The sequence below is a fragment of the Notothenia coriiceps genome, unplaced genomic scaffold (assembly GCF_000735185.1).
Source record: "Notothenia coriiceps isolate Sejong01 unplaced genomic scaffold, NC01 NC01_scaffold00011542, whole genome shotgun sequence".
Classification (NCBI taxonomy): domain Eukaryota; kingdom Metazoa; phylum Chordata; class Actinopteri; order Perciformes; family Nototheniidae; genus Notothenia; species Notothenia coriiceps.
Window position 1 is genome coordinate 44,003 of NW_011344243.1, and position 13,283 is coordinate 57,285.

General features: G+C 40.5%; 1 protein-coding gene across 1 annotated transcript; it reads right to left on the bottom strand.

Annotated features, from left to right (window-relative positions):
* Nucleotides 1-1,312: 1,312 nt before the first annotated feature.
* Nucleotides 1,313-9,990, bottom strand: LOC104946755 (protocadherin-16-like). The gene is made up of 3 exons (XM_010772639.1): nt 9,660-9,990; nt 2,048-3,868; nt 1,313-1,376 (listed from the first exon to the last, which is right to left on the bottom strand). Exons 2-3 carry the CDS (start codon nt 3,845-3,847, stop codon nt 1,338-1,340), a joined length of 1,839 nt encoding a protein of 612 aa, XP_010770941.1. The 5' UTR covers nt 3,848-3,868; nt 9,660-9,990; the 3' UTR covers nt 1,313-1,337.
* Nucleotides 9,991-13,283: the final 3,293 nt, after the last annotated feature.

A 13,283-nucleotide genomic window follows, 5' to 3' on the forward strand; every position in this document is an offset into this window, starting at 1 on the left:
TGCTCATCCACAGTTATATCAAATGATGCAAGAGAATATAATTTGCTATATAAATGGTTCAAATAGATGTATGCAAAAGCATACAATGCTATTTTTGTAGTGTGGTTCCTTTTATGACATCAGATCTGTGTGGTGTTACAGTTATATTTGACTTCTACACAATCCAGAACATTTGGATTTAACACAGTTTGAAAAATAGTAATGGAGATACAATTAGTAATGGTACTTTTAGTAATGAAACATATTCCACAATGCAGCTTATTGTATTTTAAATGCTTAGTTTTTCATTTCGTATTTCATTTTCTCTCTTAAAGTTGACCTATTTTCGTTGCAGTAGATCTTGCATTTTGGATTACAAACTGATTGCTGTTAATAGGCTTAGGTTATTTTGTTACGTTGAACCACACACACACGCACACACTCACCTCATTTTAAAATCATCCATAAACCCAATGATGTATAGCAGAAAGTGACAACATATCACAGGCACAATTCTATGGAGCCAGACTACATTATGATAATCATTAACTGCTGTGCCTGTGACCTGCAGAGGAAAGAAAATTAAGCCACTTCAAACATTTGAAATAATGATCACAATACCCATATTGTAATGTATTTTTGGACAGAGCTGGGTATGGAAACAGAGGACATTGGGAATTTCATCAGCAGACAGAAAAAAGGCAGTCAGATGTCTTGCTGAGTTGTTTGGATGTAAAGTTGGCATCCTGAGTAAGAGCAGTCTGTTCTCACATGGCCCGCCAAACACACTTCTGAAGCATCAAGGCCTGCCCAAATGAGGCCAAAGAGCATTGGCTTTAAAGAACTAGTTCATTCTTGGACTCTCTGAGGGGACAGATCTAACATGTCATACTCCCAGGCATGCGGAACAAAAACTGGTAGTAGTGCTTTTATGAGGCAGTGCACAGGAAAGACAAAAATCTGAAATTCTCTAGCTTGTAGAAGAAAAGAAGGTTATTTTATATATTTTGAGAAAACATGGACTTCAACCCACATTGGAAAGAATGATCTTAGAGCTTTACAGTTCTCCAAAACATACATTTTTTAATTATTCTTTGGTTTGGTTTCCAAATTCCATAATACATTTTAGTATGTTTCCCTTTCTCCTAATCGTTGTGGTCCCTGTGATTCATAATTATGGGACCTCCCACCAGAAGCTCTCGTCGATTCTATGTTTGCATTGCAGCCAGGAACCGCGGTAAGGCCATAGTCTCCCATCACCCCTCCCTCTCCCAAGGCCAAACCCTGGGCCAAGATCCCGTCTGCTAGGCCCTCTGTCTGGACTGCACTCTGTGTCCAACTCCTTGATCCATGCCATACTACTGCAGACACTTGGGAAATCGGATTAGTAGGAAAGTCTATACTTGTAAAAAGAAAAGAAAAAGCTTTCTGACTTGAGGAATCACTTGAATGATTTAAATGACTGATTAGTAATCTTTTTTGCAAGAGCTGTCTTTTTGATACGATAGCCAAAAACAACTTGAAGAAACAATGATTTAATGACAGAGGACTGCCATCACTGGGTGGGCTGTAATTTGTCCTCTATAGCCACTTTTTCTCACGCTCAACTAGCCTAATTAAGGTGCCTTTTCAGAGTGAAGTGACTTCTATTTCTTTGGATAAAGCCCTGAATTTGTCTCTGTCTGTGAATATGTGAAAACCCCTTTGTGCCCATGCTGACAGAGGACTTTACACTGCCTCTGTTACCCTGGAAACCTTTTGAGAGGTGAAGGGGAGGACAGCCAAAGAGGAGATCATCTTGGCCTAAAACCGCAGGTAAATTCTCACTAAGGCAGTCCAATTTAAACAGCTTTACTATGAAGAAATAACTATTCATAGAGGAATGAAAGGAATCAGCAAAGGATGACACATTTCTCCTCTATTTACCTTATAAAATTCCCATTTCTTATGCTTTTCACAACTGCCCTCAAGTTGAGATCAGACTTATGCATGATCTCAGTGCAGAAGTGTGGGAGTGCGTAGTACAAATCCAGAAACTTTTAATGAAATAAATCTGTAAATGTCCTACCTCAAGAATGCAGGTCCCTGGAGATGTGTTCTCTTTGATGGACACATTGTAGAAATTCTTCTCGAAAACTGGCTCATTGTCATTTATATCCTGAAGTACAATGTTTACCACAGCAGAAGAGGATAGAGGTGGTTTTCCTCCATCTGAAGCCAATACAGTTATACTGGGATTGGGGTTCTTTTCATAATCCAGCTGGGAGAGAGTAGTGATAATCCCTGTAACAGAGTCTATACTGAACCAGTTGGAGTAAGCACCTTGGTCTCGCAGGATGCTATAGTTAATGTCCCCATTGGGCCCCTGGTCTTTGTCTCTAGCCGTCACCTGTAGCACAAAGCTCCCTGGAAACACCAATTCAGGGATCACCTGCCTGTACACTGGCTGGTCAAACAGAGGAGGATTGTCATTGACGTCAATCACCTGGATGATGAAGGAGGACTCGGCCCTGAGAGGAGGAGTGCCCGAGTCTGTTGCCATCACCCTCAGCTCGTAGGTGTCCCTCTCCTCTCTGTCCAGAATCTGGTCCACACAGATCAGATAGATGATGCTATCCTTAGTGGTCAGGGCAAACTTTCCATCTCCTCCCTCTAGTGACACGTTGACGTTGGCATACTCTCCGTAGTCTGGGTCAGTGACTGAGATCCTGGCTACAAACTGGCCTGGCTGTGCACCCTCTGAGATTCTGGGAGATCCATCCTCACTGAGAAAGATGATGGTCATGGTGGGTTGGTTATCGTTGTAGTCTCTGACGTGGATGGTGACGAAGGCATTGGTTACCTCCGGTTGGGTTGCATTGTCTTGCGCCTGGACTACCAGCTCGTGGACTCTCCTCATCTCAAAGTCGAGCGGCTTGTTGAGTGTGATGACGCCGGTGCGAGAGTCAATGACAAAGTAGCGGTCCGGGTCGCTTTGTCTCCTGTTGATTTCATACAGCACTATTCCGTTGTCTCCTTCATCAGCATCTGTGGCAAACACCTGCAGGATGTTGCTTCCTGGCTGAAGGTTCTCTGATATTATGGCATGGTAGCGGCTCTGGTTGAAAATGGGAGCGTTGTCATTTATGTCTTGGACAGTAATATCTAATGTCATCTGATCACTCCTTTTGGGGGAACCACCGTCAAAAGCCTCTAGAGATAAAGTAAAGGTGGACCTTTTCTCTCTGTCAAGAATGGCATTGACCACCAAGTCAAGATAGAGAACCTCATTGCTTCCCCTCCTGGTCTCCAAAGTGAATGCCTGGCCAACATTTCCATCTTTAATTAGGTAACCCTGTGTTGTAAGCTGGCCTTTATCAGCATCCATAGCTGGCTCAAGAGGAAACCTGGTGCCGATGGCTGTTTGCTCAGGGATTTTAAAGGTGGCCTGTTTCCTGGGGAACGTTGGAGCATGGTCATTTATGTCATTCACGTTGATGGTCACCTCCACAGTCACACCTGTCATAGTGACTGCAATGAAGTTGTATCTATCCCTCAGTTCCCTGTCCAGAACTTTTGCGGTTTTAATAATGCCTGTGCTCTCATCTATGTCCAAATCACTACCCACTCCAGTGCCTTCATGGTCTGAGATAAAGTACAGGGATGCTGTGATGCCAGGTGGAAGTCCAGCACTGATGTCCCCTACAATTGTGCCTGCTGGCTGTTCTTCGTCGAGCTGTAGCTCAAGGGTCCCCGTGACCCCAGGGGAATGGACTGTAATGAGCTGTAAGACCATATACACCATTATCACTATCCTCCTGTTCCACCAACCCTCATTGTGTGAGTGGTCCATTACAGACTTCCCAAGACCCTTGGCAGCCGTCTTCATTTTGGTTCCTTCTTTTTAAACCTGGAGACACAAAAAAAAGGAAAAGCTGAGCAATATCAAAACCTAATAACAGCAAAAAGGAAGAAAAGGTGTATTATTTCTGTGTAAAAATACAGAGTACTTTGGTTTAAAAAAAACAAGTATGTGCGTTATACACTTTCCCATATGTTTTATGGGCTCTTTTCCAAACCACAGGACATGCAGTACAATATACACTACACATAACATTTTCCTACACTTCTTCAATCACCTAATAAGTCAACACCTTGTTCCTCCTACATACCAGAAAGCTCTCCTTTGCTAGAGAAACATCAAAGCCACAGACCACTACATCAGATGGGGAATCTTGGCTGTGGCTATTCAACTCTAATTAAAATGATGCAGGAATCGTTATGCAGTGGGTTCACCATAGCAGTACCCTCTCGTGTAGGTCCTGCATTTAATATTCATGTGTGCTACCACATTTGGCTCTCAGAGTGAGCCGTTCTGAAACACTCATATAAGAACCATTTCAAATGTATAACTCTTCCTAAGTAAACATATCTGTCTTTCAATACATCTGAGCGTCAAATTCATGAATCGTGTGTTAAATCAACTGGTGAAAAAGTTAATATTTAAAAAGGTAGCAAAGGTGTTAGAAGCCTTGCATAAACAATAGACGCTGCATTTGTAATTGAGACAGAGAGACACTTTGGATCAATGTAGAAATTATGCAACGAGGTTGGGACCATCTGGAGAATAATCCAAAACCACCAAGAGTCTGGCAATTGTGTCTTTTTCATTAAATAAAGAGAGCTGCTTCCAATTGTCTGTGGTTCTGTCTTACTGTAAGTTGTGATATCCATAACTACTTTGACTTGTTTGAAAAGTAAGGTTAGCTTTGATATTGTTGAAATATATACAGAAGCACATTTTACTGTATTACATTACTTGGAATTATGTGTCTGGTGAAAGCTCTTCAAGGCTCCCCCCAGTGGTTCAACTGTTACCTGCAAGGAAACGTGTGTGGGTTCACTGAATGCCTCCCATTTGTCCCTGAATGCAGTATTGCAATCTGTCTCAGCCACGGTGGTGACAGTGTGTTTGAGTGACAGAGCAGAGTTGAAAGGCTCCATGCAGTCTACCTCTCTCCCTTTTTCTGGCTCTGCAGCATTGTAATTGAGGGCTGCTGGAAGTTGGCCATAAGCACACAAGATCCTGGAGCTAATTTCAGTCTGCCGGGCGTGCACACAATGCTAACTTAAACATATCGATTGGTTTGAATTCAACTAAGTGAGAGAAACCTTTGGGCATTTGGATGTAGTACACGAAAATGTGTGCTGTGAACAATTTTATGTTTTACTAGTTTAATATTACTTAACAGTTAGGGAATACGAATAATCTCAGTATCAATTTGCTGCAGTAGTTACCTAATCCATATTCAAATTCATACATTTACAGGACCTCAGAGGCAAGCTCTACACTCAATTGTATACCTTACTTTGGTTTACTCTGTAAGTGCTGTTCTCAGCCAGAAAATAAGCACATCCATGACAGCCTGAAAATCTTGACAGCACTTGAACTTTAAAGTCTCAGTATTGATTTACTTTACTTCAACACTGGGGATGCACGTTTACAACGCTTTCTCCAAAGCACAAAGGATAGCTTTTCAAGGCCAGAATTTTTGTCCAAATGCCACAACTGAAATAATGCACTCTCTGGTTGAGCTACAGTGGAGGACCTCTGCAGAGCGGAGCAGCCTAATGGATGTAGCAGATGCAGTTGGGTAGGCTAATTGCACAATACCAGGCGAAGAAGGACATATGGTTTTAAAAGACTGAGTTTAAAGCTTAAGAGAAAGGTCTGTACTTTAAAGCTAAGAAATTCACCAAATACATAACAAATACTGCCCATATGCCTCCATGACTGAGAGTTTCAGTCTGAATGTTTGTGGCCACTGTTAGCAGTCAGGATATAAGAAGGTTAACAACTCATTCGTGCGTTAAGCTTCAGGGAAAGCAATCTGGAAAAAAACTAGTTAAAATAGCTGCTGATGGTTGAAAGCTGTCTCATTTAGTAAGCCAATCCCATTGTGGCTTGGATTCAGATGTTTTCCTTGCATCATTGTCCAAGACCACGGTGGGTCCCTCATGCTGTTAGTCAAACCTCAGCAAAGAGTTTTGTAAAGTTGACGCTGTTGAACCATTAAATAAAATGTACCTGCAGTCAAGTCTCTGGAATATTTTATTTGCACACTTTTGAAAAAGTTTCACTGAGGTAATTATTTTCTAAAACCAGCACGTGTTACATGGCATGTATACCTCATTGTTAGCAGTAACTATAGCATTGACCCACTTTCTTTGAATCCTCTAAACCAAGTCAAGCAACCAAATCCAAGGTTTCTAGGATTTACATACACAATGAAACCTCTGTTTAGAATACACAAGATATCATTCTGGGCACTTTAGTAGCATGACTGGAATCAGCATCGAAATCCCTGGCAGCAGCAAATGTTTGGCACATCATGGCTGAATTTGTATTTCTCCACTGTGGGCTCCATCATGTTTGGCAAAATGTGTGAGGCATTTATTTTGTATTCGCCGAAATGAATTTGCTGGTTTATTTTACACTATTCTAAAAAGGAGTAATATTTCTCTTTTTTCCCTACAAGACCAAGAAAAGCATACCTTTGGTTTGGCAAAACAGACAATAGACGATACATCTGAATAAACAGTGGCTTACCCTTCATTAGCCAAGACCTACATTATATAAAAGAATGCCAAACCTCTCATAAAAAACAAATATGCTATTTCCCCATGAAGAGTTGAAGAGCTGTTTATCATCATAATGAAATATCAGTGAAATTGCCTCAGATCACAGAACTAGCCAACTGATATAATTTCATCTTAAATACCACGGAGATATTCAATAATCGTGAAATATTTTTCTTCGGTTAACATCTTCTCCCTACAAATAGCAGCGACCCTTTTAGATTTTTGATTGTTTCTTATGTGGATTTGTAGTATTTGTGTTACTGTCTGTTCAATAAAGGTGTATTTTGCTAAATCTTGAGACATTGCCACTGTATATACTAGGCCTCAAGAGCCTTTCTTGTGCTGGCAGACACATAGAACCATATTGGCGGAAAGCACTTTGCACGTACAAAATAATTCCACGCGTTCCGCGCTCACATTTAGCTGCCTTAGCACCGCTTTACCGCCTTAGCACCGCTGCTATGACTCCATCCTAGGGGAAACACTGATCTTATTACAATCATCCACAATATTGAGATATATTCTCTTCTGTGTTCGATCGGGTGCTTTACTGATCCAACATACCTGATCCAAAAGGGATAACACCAAATACTGGTATCTCATTTTCTTCAAGTTTTAGAGTACTTCAGCTGCACCACTATAATAAACACAATCAAAACATTTTCAACACTAACAGGACAAGAGGGACGACTATTGTGAAGGACTATGTAAAATGAGATTCTAATTCCATGTCACGATTCCAGTTAACTCAAACAAAACTTCTGAGGGTTCGAGAACATGCCAGGCTGCCTGAGGCTAAATGGAGCCATAATGGAAACCACAGACAGAACTGCAGATTGACTGGACATGAGGATGACAGGCTTAGCACAAAGCAAACTCAAAAAGGCCTGGAAGTTTGCCACACTATTTCTCACAAGTGCCGCATTTCTGTGCCCTGCATTACTCTTTGAAACGTCCGTCCCTCGGCATGTAAAAAAAAAAGGCCAGGAAAAGCCATCACAGGCTTCAGATACACATGCACTTCCTGACCATAACAAACGCGCTATTGGGAAAAAACACACAGGCTCCTTTTTCACGACAAGATGAAGGTTTCCAGGGGTTTTGAGGTTCCCAAGTGTCTGTGACAAGGAGGAACATCTCTTTCCCACAGCAAGAGCAGCATGGGTTAGTTCAGCTGTTTGTATAAGATGTTCCAGATAAACAAAAAACACACACCTTATGTCTTTGAAGATGACACCATCTGATATTGCGATGGGGGTACCAGTAGTTGCATCATTAAAAACACATGTGCATGGAGTTACAGTAGCAGGGTGCAAGGAGAGCTTAGACAACATTACTAAGGTTGAAGTTCACCTTATATGTTGACAGTCTCATACATCTCAGGGAAGACATGAGTGATTTCATTTTCTTTTTTAATTTTAGAGGATTCGGAAAAGTTTCCTGTTCAGCAGAGGCAACGTGGCATCTGGTAACATTTAAAAACAAACATGGAGAGGATAGCCTTCTGGAACAACACACTCAAACACCATGGTTGACGCACACATGACTTGTTTTACTCATGACGACACTGCAAGGAGATGAGTCAAACCACAGTGACTGCATCCAGGCAATTTTTCAGAAATGTAAGGCAGTAAGAAACTCTCTGGGTGGTGTTGGTGTGGTCGTCCTGTGAGAAACATTCATTGTGTTTTTTATTTCTTTTTAGGAGTCTGGAACAATAGCTTCATCAACAGCATATGCACGCTACAAAGAAGAGACTGGTGAAATGATTACTTCATGCACTTCACCAAGGTTTTATGACATAATCCTTGATTTGTTATAAAAGCTGTGGAGGTCCTCATTTTTGTGGTTTTATCCCTCTGCAATTTTTTTTTATAATTAAATACTCAACAGTCCTAACACATTAGAATAATGTTCCATTAAGGAAATACCTTGTTGATGGCAAACTGACTAAAAACTAAGCATATGGATGGATGATTGGACCGATGTTTGTATGGGAAAAACTGACAATCACTGCAATCCACTGCCTGACAATATAATTGAATAATTGTAGAGGTGACACTCAAATTAAAGTTAAAGCAGGAGTCTGCCATCCTCCTTAAACTGATGACTGGTGGGGAGTCAAATGGAGAGGAGGAGCCTGCACTCTGTGTCTGAAGTAAAAAAAAAAAAAAGGCTGCATAATTACGTTGCAGCACCATGGCAACCACCACACTCACAACTAAAGTGCGCGGTGATGGAACCCAGTGGAGACTTAATTAAGGTATTAATTGAGGGAAAGGAACACCTATTCACGGTCAATGAACACAAGTATGCTAACACAATCACTGTGCAGACATCGGGGGGATCATTTGGTATGTGTTCCACTGGAGGAAGAGGGGGGGGGGCACGAAGTCTCAGCGGCGACAGCAGCAGCACTTGGAGGACAATGAAATAACTCCATAGGTTGACCAATTTGAGAGGAATGTCTCAGAGGAGTTTTTTTTAACTGCAATGACTGATATATAGTTTAATGTTTGGCTGCTCTCTAAAGTAGGCGCATAAGCTGAGCTTGTTCTGGGCAGTTACACAGATCACAGAAGTCATAATTAATACACAAGTCGAAGTACAATTATTCTCAAACTTAAATAATGTCCTTTTTGAGCAGTTTGCATGTAGAGGTGAAGATGAAAGCTTGCCACCAGCACTTCAATGACATGTATAGTGTGCTACATTGACACCGTTTCTTTAAATCAACTTTGTTTAACGAGTTTATTCAAAAATAAATAAAGGTAAATGGGCGAGGTTGCAACACCGAATACAATAACTATGCCCAACTGCTAGAAGGCTGAGCATGAATCACCTGAAAAACTGTCTGCAAAAAAGTAGACGTCGTATGAGTTTTACATATCTTTCCACCAGTCAGGCAGGGATCAGCCAGTGAGTTGTACATGTTTTAAACATTAAACAAATGCAAATAAAAGGTCTTGTTATCAATGAGCTGTGCTGATGGATAACTTGAACGCATTACGTTACTTTTGGAGTGAGCAGATCTGTGACATGCCGTGGTGGATACTCACACTCATCTGTTGCTCTGCTTTATTCAATATGTTTTTAAGCCGAGTTCCGAGGCAGATCCAGAGACTTCTCAGTAGTCCCTTTTGAAGTCCAAAGTGAAACATACATCCATTTCAAAACTTGTATCCTTTGCCAGTGGCTGTTGAGATCCCCCCTCGTTGTGCCCAATTCGTTTGGACCTTGCGAAATTCCGAGTTCTACCCAGACGAAAAGATTACAAGTCAAACTTTAACGGTGTAAAACTTTCCCAGCGTCCTCTTCTGGTAGTAGAGGTTATCAACTTATCCGCATCAACTGTGTTTTGAACTGTGCTGTCTGTGAGTGTGGGGGCACACACACTGCTGCAGCACGCTGACTGAACCAAACAGTGAGGGGCAGCTCGGCGGAACGTCCCTCCACAAATCTCATTTATTGAGCACGTGACGGAGCAGCCTCCTGCTCCTCTCTCCCTGAGAGCTGCTGTGCTGTGGCGGCTAAAAGGAGACTCTCCGACTGCAGAGAGGCAGCCAGGTTATTGCTGAACTTTGGTGCCACCATCCTATGCAACAGGGAAGTGTTCTTGGGTGGTTTCACAGAGCTGATGCACAGCACTGACTAATATGGAATAAAGTTTGACGTTTCTAAACTTGATCTGTGAAATGTTAACCAGGTTATATCTGGGAAAACAGTATGTTATTCAAATTAAAATGCAAAGGCTTTATTGTGCACAAAGCTACAGTGAAATGGCAATGAAATTCTTCTGACCTGAGCTCCTCCAACAATGCAACATATAATAAAATACAAAAATACAAAATAAATGTAATAGACAATCATCCACATTATATTATTTTAATTAAAACGGTAATGTACTGTTAAGGATTTTAAAACTTGATTAAAATATTGTATAATTATGCTGGGACTGTGAAAAACTGAATTTCAATCAAGTATGTTCAAGTTAATAGACAATCCTCCACATTTGATCATTTTGTATCAATTGTAGGCTACTGTACTATTAAGGATAAAACTTGATTAAAATATTGTATAATTATCCTGGGACTGTATAGAGGAATTGCCAATCATCATATTCAATTGATTCTACTTTCAGTGTCTTGGGTACTGTTCTGCGGCTCACCTTGTTTCCACATACAGTACATGCAATACCTAGACCAAACAACCTCACCAAAAGCCCAGCATCATAGGAAGCCTAGATATCACTGTGTATTTCCTTCAGTTGATGGAAGAAAAAGAAACTTCCTGAGGGTATTTTTCATCTAGAGAAAGACAATGCCCCTCACATTTTTCTCCTCTTGTGACTCTTTAAAGAAGCATAGCATACATCTTCAGTCAAGTCCCACGAGGAGCTCAGCTCTAATAATGCTGGAGCCATAACCCTGCATTGCTTTTGTGTCGATCACTGAAAGCTCTGAAACTTATTAAAGCCTTGTCACTTTGCATTTGGAACTCCCGAACAAGAGAAGAAAAGAGGGTCCCTGTTTTGTCAACTATCATATTTATTGTGAAGAAACATTTGACATAAGTGGGGTGAATGCATGGAACTCATTATCTGGCTTTTATTAGCTTTATTTTTTGCAGGTTGCTTGATCTTTAGTGTTATCATCATGAAAGGAATATAAAAACTGACGCCACTCTTGGCCAAACAAAATAACGGCAAATTATTTCTTCTAAAATCACATTAGCCAAAAACATGTTATAGTAGTCAGTATGAATATACTGTTTGTGCTGATGTAGAAACAGAAAACCTTTGAAAAAGAAAAGTTTGGTCAGTGTCAACTCTCCCACAGTTCAACATTTTTGCTGGCTAAACCTTTTTTCCTCCAAGCAACCTAGTTATGTCTCCCCACTCTCACACTGTGAACTGCATGCTATATCACCAAGTGGAATGAGTTCCTGTGCTGGCAGCTTCTCATTACTACTTTGACAGCAGAGCAAGCCATCGCACACAGACATCCACATATAGACTCGTACATTCACTTCACACAAAGTCAGATGACATTCTTTTTTTTGCTAAGTCAGAACAGCCTAGAGCTTTACTTCTTAAGGGACAACCATGCACATCATCAGCATTATCTTCCCCAATTTCATTGAAGGTCCCCTATAATACTGTTTTTCATCAAAATATAGGTCTCAGATATATACAAAACATGTCTCTGAAGTATTTGGCTGAAATACCAAACAGATCGTGCATTGCAGCATCCCATAATCCCCTCTGTTTCAGCCCTGTTTCAAAAGTGCTGATTCTCTGTCTGTTACTTTAAATGAAAATAAGGAGCCACTCCCAACGCCCCTCTGAGAGATATTTGGTTAAAAAGAACACAATGTAGGAGATTCAGGTGATAAGGTGGGCGGGTGTTACCTTGGTTGGTTATTGGCTAATGGTTACACAACCCCAAAAAACACAATGACATCATAAAGTCGCAAGATCTGATCAGCTCATTTTCAGACAGGTTTTTATATAAATGGATCAGGACAAAAAGTGAGTGAATCTCTTTACACAGAGGGGACACATGTTTATGTATAAAAGACATGAAAAAAAGTGGATTTTGCATAATAGGTGACTTTTAAATTAAAAAAGAAGTTAAGGTGCAGAGTGAGAAAAGTTGTTCAATAAATGCTAAGCATATATTGAAGTTATACAGAAAACAAAATACATTGTTTTGGTTTTTCTTCTTAGATAACATGTAGTGCTGTTTCAGATTATTAACTCAAGTCATAACTTAGACTCACTATCCGTGTACTCTGTTACTGGCTGATAAGTTAGGCAAAGAAATATAGATATTCCTTGTCTTATCATGATGCATTTTTATTTCAAATATCCTTTGTTTGCAATATATAATATTCCTTTCTGTGCAATTTGTGAAAGACAGAGATGCCGTAAACATTGCCTCTTGACAGAACAATACATTGTCAAATATCCTGTTGACAGCATACCGGTAAGACAAAATGGCACAAGACGTGATGGCCTTTTCTGACTTTGACAAATGATGAGAGATGGAAAGATGGACTAAAACTTGATGAAAAAAATGCCAACCTGATGCATTTTTTTATGTTTAAAAACAACATATTCAGTTTTGTACTGAGGATAAATTACTTGAAAACTTTAGAGGAGCATCTGTTGCTCATTTGGCAGTATAACCTTCAGAATTAGCTTTCCCTATGTTAAGCCTTATCTACACTGAACAAAAATATAAATGCAACACTTTTGTTTTTGCTCCTATTTTTCATGAGATGAACTCAAAGATCTAAAACATTTTCTATATACACAAAATAACCATTTCTCTCAAATATTGTTCACAAATTAGAAAAAATCTGTGATAGTGAGCACTTCTCCTTTAGCCGAGATAATCCATCCCACCTCACAGGTGTGGCATATCAAGATGCTGATTAGACAGCATGATTATTACACAGGTGTGCCTTAGGCTGGCCACAATAAAAGGCCACTCTGAAACGTGCATTTTTGCTTTATTGGGGGGGTCTGGGGGGGTCCGAAAACCATAGGGTTAAACCCTAACCCTAACATGTCACCCATTGAGCATGTTTGGGATGATCTGGGTCGGCGTATACGACAGCGTGTTCCAGTTCCTGCCAATATCCAGCAACTTCGCACAGCCATTGAAGAGGAGTGGACC